This window comes from Carettochelys insculpta, chromosome 3 (genome assembly GCF_033958435.1).
Source record: "Carettochelys insculpta isolate YL-2023 chromosome 3, ASM3395843v1, whole genome shotgun sequence".
Classification (NCBI taxonomy): domain Eukaryota; kingdom Metazoa; phylum Chordata; order Testudines; family Carettochelyidae; genus Carettochelys; species Carettochelys insculpta.
Genome location: NC_134139.1, coordinates 38969803 through 38978207, shown reverse-complemented (window position 1 = coordinate 38978207; position 8405 = coordinate 38969803). Strand labels below are relative to the sequence as shown.

At 39.2% G+C, this 8405-nt stretch overlaps 1 protein-coding gene across 1 annotated transcript in view; it reads right to left on the bottom strand.

The window, feature by feature from the left end:
- Nucleotides 1–5064: 5064 nt before the first annotated feature.
- Nucleotides 5065–8405, bottom strand: part of EPAS1 (endothelial PAS domain protein 1) — a 139367-nt gene continuing 136026 nt past the window's right edge. The window contains exon 16 of the mRNA XM_074989642.1: nt 5065–7382. Coding sequence (XP_074845743.1) covers nt 7231–7382 — 152 coding nt within the window. The 3' untranslated portion in view covers nt 5065–7230. The remainder of the gene's footprint in view (nt 7383–8405) is intronic.

Genomic DNA, 8405 nt, shown 5'->3' with positions numbered 1-8405 from the left:
AGAGTGAGGTTCTACTCTGAAAACTGACTGTGTAACTGCTATCTTGTTGTTTTAGTGTTTTTCATCTGGAATCCAACCATTGACTTGAAAGGGCCCACAAATGGTAGGACAACAGGTGGAATTTGGGCAAATGATGCACCATATTAAATTTGCTCAGTTTCTAAGTTGACATAGGGTTGTTTTTAACTATCAGGTCCTCCCACTAGCTGAATACAGTACTGTTTATCTTTTGTGCTGTGTGTACGTGTACCAGCTTTTAAAAAAAAAGTTAAATCAAAGTTAAGGCTTCAGAGAAGCTCTTAAAAGGTAGAAATGCCAGGTAAAACCATGTACAACATTAAAAAGGGGGCAAACAATGGATTTTCCTGCATCTCTTTCTTAGAAATGGCAGCAGCATTTTAGTTGAAACTTTTAAAAAAATTCAATCTGAGGCAGACACCTGGCAGGGCACATTTTCAGCCCAATGGTTCCCATTTGGCAGAGCAACGAGTAATTGAAAATGGACTTCCCCTGGCAAAGTCTCAGAGGGGGAGCCATGCTAGTATGTAGCTTCACAAAGAACAAGCCATCCTGTAGCACCGTGGTGTCCAGTACGCTACCCATCCACCACATGTGGCTAACAGGGCAATGGGGCGTGGCAAAATGTGGCTCAGGAGAGCTGCACACATGGGGCACCCTGCTGGCGGCTCCATGCATGTGCCCCACCACATGGTGGGACAAGCACGTGGTGGAGTTGGCTCCTCCATCCTGGGTGGACGCCAGCCACAGTGGCTTGCGTGGGGCAGCTCAGCCTGGGGTGTGGCTCCAGTGAATAATCTGGGGTGGGGTGCCTGGCTTGGGTGGGGGAGGTGGTGCCTGGCTGGGGGGCTGTGGCAATCCATTAAATTTCTCTTAGACACTACTGCTGTAGCACCTTAAAGCCTAACCAATTTATGTATTAGGTTTCATAGGTAAGATCCTCTTCTTCAGATTTGGAGCTGATAATAAAAACAAGGGTTTACGCGGTGTGGGGTTGTGCGGGGTGGGGGTAATGCAGGAAGAAGAAATGAAGCTAAAAAATGGGGGGAGGTCACCAGTCATTAATAGGACCAGTAGAAGAAGTATTCTTATTATCTGCTCAACAAAAGTAGCTCTTACCCACCAAAGCTGATTACCTAATAAATTTGTTACTCTAAGGTACTACAGGACTGCTTATTTTTACCATGCATTGTTTCAGACTAGCTAAACTCTGGGTTTCTCTACTAGCACCGTCAATAATAATATGGGTGCAGGAAACCTTAATTCTAGCATTTCCAAACTTCTGAGTGCTTAACTTTGGAACCTTAATTTATTTCTGGTTTGTGCGTGCACATGCCTGCGTGTGCATGTCTGGAGAAAGTGGGAGAGATGTACAATGTCATCAGCCATAATTGACAATGAAGCCTCTCTAATCAGAATGTAGCTGGTTTTAGTTATCCTGGCACAAGCATCAAATACAGTACTGTTTGCTCTGGTCTTCTATAGCTTTATTACTTCAGCAATAAACACTTTTTGGCAGAAAGCTAGGCAGCTGTGGCTTAGCACATACCCAAGAGGAATAACAAGGTGCTAGATTTAGTGATTTTTCCTCTCCTCCCCCTCACAATAAGCACATTTTTACTGAGCTAATGAGCTGGTATAATTGATTTTTTTTACAAATTTAGAACTTTCCCAGTGGCTTCCTGTAGTAGTCCAGTGACTCCCTCCACCCCTTGATGATTCTATTATTTCTCAGGGTAAAGATGATGTTAGCATTCTCAGCCCTGATCACCCAGTGTGATCAAACTATCGTCAATACAGATAGAAACCTTGGTGGTTTTTTTTCTTAATTTTAAATCTCTGCTGTTGTTCATTGTAAAAGACAGGTGAGTTGCTTTGCTGCCCAGATCTGTAAAGTTCTGTAACAACATTGCAAGACTGCTTTAACACTCTTGTTTGTTTTTAAAGTGAGTAACCAGAAAACACTAAACCTGTCTAATCATTACACATATCACTTTTTGTGCAAGTCACCCTACTTAGCCTCAGTCCAACAAAACACTCAAGCACAAACATAGTCCCATTGTTTTATGGGGGTACTAAAAGAGAAAAGAAATAATTTGCCTAGATAAATAACCATTTCAAATTAAAAAAATTCTAAATGCTAGCGCCACTGTAAAACAGGGCATCAGGCTGCCTTTACTGCTCTGGCCCATGGCTCATTCCCACTGTGAGTCAGTTTTGAACTGGCAACCTAAAGCTTCTGTCTCCCTTCAATCCTGCTACATCTTGACACATGGAGCGTGTATCCATGACTAGCTGGGAATAAAGAAATGCCTTGAGCCAGTTCTTTCAAGTACTTAAAGAAATGACAAACTGAAAATATTATGATCCCATGTGTAATTGCAGAACAAGCTGACATTTGTGCACTGCAGTGCTATAGCACAAAGACATCACTATCTCCCCACGTGCAAGGTATGCTGAAAACCAGATGGCTTTATGTCTACAAACTTTGTTACACACGCACGAGGCCTGGCATTTCTCGTGGATGTGCAGGTACGTACATATGGGTAGAGGCAACCAGGAACCTAGACTACCACTCTCCTTTTTCCATCTCACTCAAGCCCTGTGTAAGTTGAGCTAGCAGAGAGAGAGAGGGTTCGTATGTTGTCATAAGCACAATTTTTATAACAGTAAGCCTGGCGGGAAGGTGGTTCACAGCACTGAAACTATGTGCTTGGGGTTACTATAGCCCAAGGTATGAGGCACCCTTCTGTTTAATGGCAGCTTCAGGCATCTAGGCGTCATTTCTTTGAAGTGTTGCTTCTAAAGACTCGAGCATTTATCCCTTCCAATAGCTGATTCCCAAAGGTAAGTTTTGTACGTCGGCTGTGGCACTTGTTTATGATGATGGTCCTTGCATCAGTATAGTTTCAATGTTTGCAAAACCTCAAACAAGATAGTTCAAGAACTAGTACAAGCCTTATGTCATAAAAGTGATTAACTCTATTATGAAACACAAGAGGGCTAGGAAGTTGATTGGCGTTATCTCACTAAAAGTGCTTCTGACCTGGGTTATCTCTGCCATTGTGCTGCGTTCACTAGTATGTTCTGATGGAGCAACTGATGTACCAGAACAACAGAGAGCAAGCTGGTTCTACAGTGGAAGACATAATTAGGCTCACTTAGCTTTTCATGTCCTGTACAGGAACCTGTGAATCAAGGAGCAGTATAAGCATAGTAGCACAACACCAGAAAGCAGCAAGCACCTCGCTCAACCCACCTCCCTGCCTTGGGAATGCAGGAGTCTTTTCACACAGCACTAGCTTTCCCAGCAGGCATGACCATCTAAGAAATCCCTCAAAAGGGAGCACATGGATTTACTGTTCGTTAGGGGAAGCTTTAAGTATGTTACAATGGGCAAGAGCTGCAAATCTGTCGACTGAGTAACCATTTGATGATAGTGCTTTGTTAAGGTCTCACTCCTTTGGTTCAACATGTCTGTAATGAGACTGTAAACTCCCCCAGGCAGCAACATGGGCTACATGTGTAGTTGTGCAGCACCAAGCACGAATATAATGACAGCCTCAATCAGGCTTGAAGAGTATTGGAGCAACCAGATTTTGAATAATGGTGACTGTGAAATATTGACTGTCTCTTTAATGTTTTTGGTAAGACCAATTAAGTGGAGAGGGAAGCAGTCTTTAATATGATGGTCCTTTATGTACTACTTGATCATCTAGCCAAGCTCAAAACAAAAAAAAGCGGTCCTGTAGCACTAACAAAATAATTTATTAGGTGATGAGTATTCGTGGGACAGACCCACTTCTTCAGATCTGGAAAGTTCTGATAAATTCCCTTCACCTCAGTTTTCACTTAAGAGAAAGATAGGGAAAACATGAAATAAAAAACCATGAATCAGCTAGAGAGGTCAAAAGGGAGGGAAGGGAGGAAAATACTTACTGCAAGTGTCTATTAAGTTAAGTGGGCTACCTGGGATCACTACAGATATCAAAGATGGGGAAACTGTCCCTGTAATGCATAAAGTAAATTGATATCTTTGTTGGGTCTGAGGTGTGAAGTGTCAAACTTGAGAATGACCTCCAATTCAGATGTCTCCTTTTGTAACCTGGTGTTAAAGCCTCTTTGTTTCAGAATGCAGCTTTTTAAGTTTTGAATGCAATGACCTGCAAGGTTGAAATGCTCACTGACAGGTTTACATGTATTCAGATTCCTAATATCTGATTTGTGTCCATTCGGTCTTTGGTAAAGTAATTGTCCAGTTTGTCCAATGTACATGGCAGAGGGTAATTGCTGGCACATGATGGTATATCACCTTGGTGGAAGACCAGGAATATGACCCCAATGATGTAACTGGCATGGCTAGGTCCCATGATAGTGTTTCCAGTGTAAGTATGTGAACAGAGTTGGCAATGGAGTGAACACTGAAGCCTGAGTGAAGAGGGAGCTTGAATGATGCTTTTGACAGCTGAGACAGACCTATCATAGGACAGTGGGACAAAAAGAATTTTTTAGGAAAACCATGAGTCTAGAGGCACCCTCTTTGCTATCAATACAGCAGTCTTGACTACTGTTGCCCGTACACAAATCAAAGGTAAAAGTGAATAAAGTGATTGTCAAGTCAGTGTCCATTAAATTAAAAACCATGGGTATGGCCTGTACTCACTCTGGCCCATTTCTATAGTTTTACAGCTGTTTTCTAAATTCACTGGGCCATATCATACCATCACACTGAAGTCCCTATTGAAATAAAAGAATCAATGGCATGATACATTTGAAGGTATGAGAAATGAGCTTTGACCCTCTGCATGTGGAAGGCTGGTCCCGGGCAGATTAAAGTCAATGAATGAAAAGGTTGATAATCCAAGTGTCTCTTTATGTCTTTTGTTGATGTTGCTCTGATATTCCTTTTTAAATAGGGGTAGCGTTTGTTCTTCTTTTAAAATTTAAAGATCAATGCAAACCTTCATTTTCTATAAATAATTTAATAAATATTTTGTTTTACAATAATAATACAGCAAATGACAAATTCACAGCAAACAAGAGTCATAAGGAATTTAGGATCAGTATACTTTAATAAGGTATCAGTGTCAAAATACATTTCCTTATCAAGTTAAAATTTCCATACAATTGTTATATTGTCAATAAAAATCAGAAATATAGATCATAAAATAATGATGCTACATTTGGTTAATATTAAGCATGGAATATCTGAGTGTTTAGTAAACTGTTAGGGTATAACATCTTAAATGCTGAAACTACACAAACAGAAAGAAAGAGAGCAATATTTGTCATTAACCCTTCAAGCACTCAAGTTATTGCCACTGTAGCTTTATCACAGTGGCTTTGATAAGTATCATCAGCTGCTTGCACATGTAAATGTGTTTTTTCTTTTGCTTTTACTTAGTAACAGGTTCCTTTTAAAAGTAAATTGTTTTTGGTAAAAAGTTCTTAAAAAGGTACTAAGGGACACTAATATTTTTTTAAATGTACCAACAGCATAAAAGCTTTTCAGTTTTTTTCAGAGTATAAAACCATAAGGTTCAGTATCACGTAGACACAATGAACTCTGAAGTGCTCGAAGGACACAATGCTCCCTACCTGCAAATGTAGTGCGTAGTACAAAAGGAAGAGATGGAACAGGCACCAGGGGAGACAGAAATCTGAACAGAATGGCTTTGAGTTTGGGGACACCTTTATGGGCCAGATGGTGTTATCTGGCATTAATTTACGTCAGTGGAGGATCTGTTAACCCAGGGGCAAGCAGAAACAGCTTGTCTGGATGAGATCCTCAAATATATGGCACATTTGGTCCTTGACCTTCATTTCTTGGTTTTCCACTGAACAGCTAGACTTTACAAAGCAATAGCATTATACTTATTTTGCAGTACAGGCAAAGAGGTATATGGGAACAAAACTGAATCCTTGCCCTTTAAATAAATTCATGATAATAGGAGTTGATTTTATGATGGTTCTGAAGATGTTAAATTGCCTTATAATGACATACTGGAAGATTATTTGCACTTGAAAGGCTATCAACAGTACAAGAAAGTTAAAATAATAAAGAAAACCCTCCCAGATAGGCACTCTTAACATCTCATTTTTACTAGTAATACGTATAAAGGGAAATACTATTTTAACTTTTATTTTTAATGTTTCATTAATGTGAATTATATAGCTATCTAGCATGTAAAATGGAAGAAAACCCAAGCCAACTTAACTGGTAATTAGCAGTGTTATAGTGTTATTACTGGCCTTTGGAAAGCTCCTTAAACCCCTGCAATCTTGGCAACACCATAATAAACACTACCAGCTCTAGCCAAAAACAGTTCTTAAACAGTGGACTTGGCTCTGGTGCTATGTCTTAGCTATAACAAAAGCAGTAAGATAGAATAACTCAGATGGAAATGTCAAAATTTGCACATTTTGTGTTTAAAAAAAAATTCCCCCCGCCCAGAAACCCTGTCATAAATGAAGACATATGTGCAGAGTCTGCGATCATACATCAATATAGTGCTTTGTACAGCAGTAGAGTGACACCGGTTTCAGCATCTGAGGATCTAGCCCACATGTTACAAAAAAAAAAACAACCTACACTGTGCAACTTCTGCAGATACCTATACACTTTCCACTTCACCCTTCATTCTTCTTTTAACAATCAGTATCGGGGCGGGGGGGGAAGTTCGTGGTGTAAATTGTTTTCCCCCAAAAGATGTTAAATTTACAATCTGATTAGTGCTGGAAAACAGACGCTACAAACACAATAGGGGCAAAGAGCATTTTAATTTAGATGAACACCGGAAAGCAGATTTCCTTTTTATTTTAATTTATCTTTGGCAATTAAAAAAAAAATCAGTCTTTGTAGTACAGAAGCCAAAGTATTAGCAAGACATTTACATGACAGTTTTGTGAGCCTGAATACTGAGGAAACTGTCAGAGAATATAAATTACAAGTGAGGCAGGAGGGGAAATCATACAAATTTTCTAAAGAACACTTTTATTGAAATAGAGAAAAATACACTAGCTGTATATTTTTAATACGAATAATAAAGTGAGTAACTTCAAAAAGGCCACTAATGGTAATATGGACAAGTTCAATACATAAGTAAAATCTTGTAAAAGTGTATTGGGTATTAGAAATTTTCTACTTCAAAAATATATTTAGAAACTGAAGCTGTTTTGAACAGTACAGGCCAAAGAATATTACAGGGCTACTCAGGTTGCCTGGTCAAGGGCTCGAAGCAAATCACTTCCTTGAAGAAGCGTAGAACTGCCCAAAACAGGGACATTCACCTCACAGTCATATCTGGTCAATTCAGGCAACAAATAGGGTTCATATGATTGCCCGAGCAGACGGCTTGTCACACCTGAAATAGAGTGTTAAAGAAAAAGTGTAAAGTCCTGAATTATACCTGTCTGCCTGTGGGGTGGGGAAGTGTTTCCTTTCCCCCCATTTTTCTTTGTTATTTTATTACATTCAGATACCTGAAAACAGCACTACTACTTTCAGTTCCAATCCACATTCAAAATGGAGCATAATCTCACATGTGGCAATTATAGCTAGAAGTGAAACAGGTTTTCTTTTCCTCATCATTTAGATTTGTTTAAAAGGGGAAATTATTCAAGTTCAAAACAGGAAGTGTGTAGTAAACCACATAGTTTACTGAATTAAAATCCATTGCAGGTATGTATCTCTCCATTTTTTTTTAAAAAGGCCCATACAATAAACTCAAAACACACATTTGCTGAACTATGACTCACTTCTGTGACTGTGGGGTTAGTGTAATAAGCTGTTTGTTCACACTCTTAGTTGAAGGGAAAAATGTATGCAAAAACTGCTGAACATAAAATCACACTGAAGTTTACGCAGTTAATACTTTATAACAATGCAAAAGAACTGCAATTACTTTATTTAATATTGTACTATGTAATTTCAACTTTTATTCTTTCATTTACCAAGATTGATGGTAGGCATCAGATTTGGTCGAGATCAAAGTTGCAAAGTCCACGGTTATGGAGGAAAGGGCAGTAAAATTGGAGAGAATTTAAATATAACTTGATAGAGGACAAAGATAGTACTGGAGGCTGGGAAGAGGGAACAGTGGACACATTTTCTCAAGTCACCACTGAACTTATTTTTACGTTCTTGTTAAATTTGTTTAGGAAGATCTTCACGACGGTCAGAAAAGTGAACTATCATTTAATAGTGAAGGATACATTAACAAGGGACTGCAAGACTGTTATTTTATCTGAAATATGCTACGTTTGCTAAACATTGAGCATACTTAATGGGACAATGGCTCTGATGTTAGCGTTGGTGTAATTTCAGCGGATTGAATGAGGCATACTTACCCTTTGCCTAAATCTATATAGGTACCCACTGACCTATA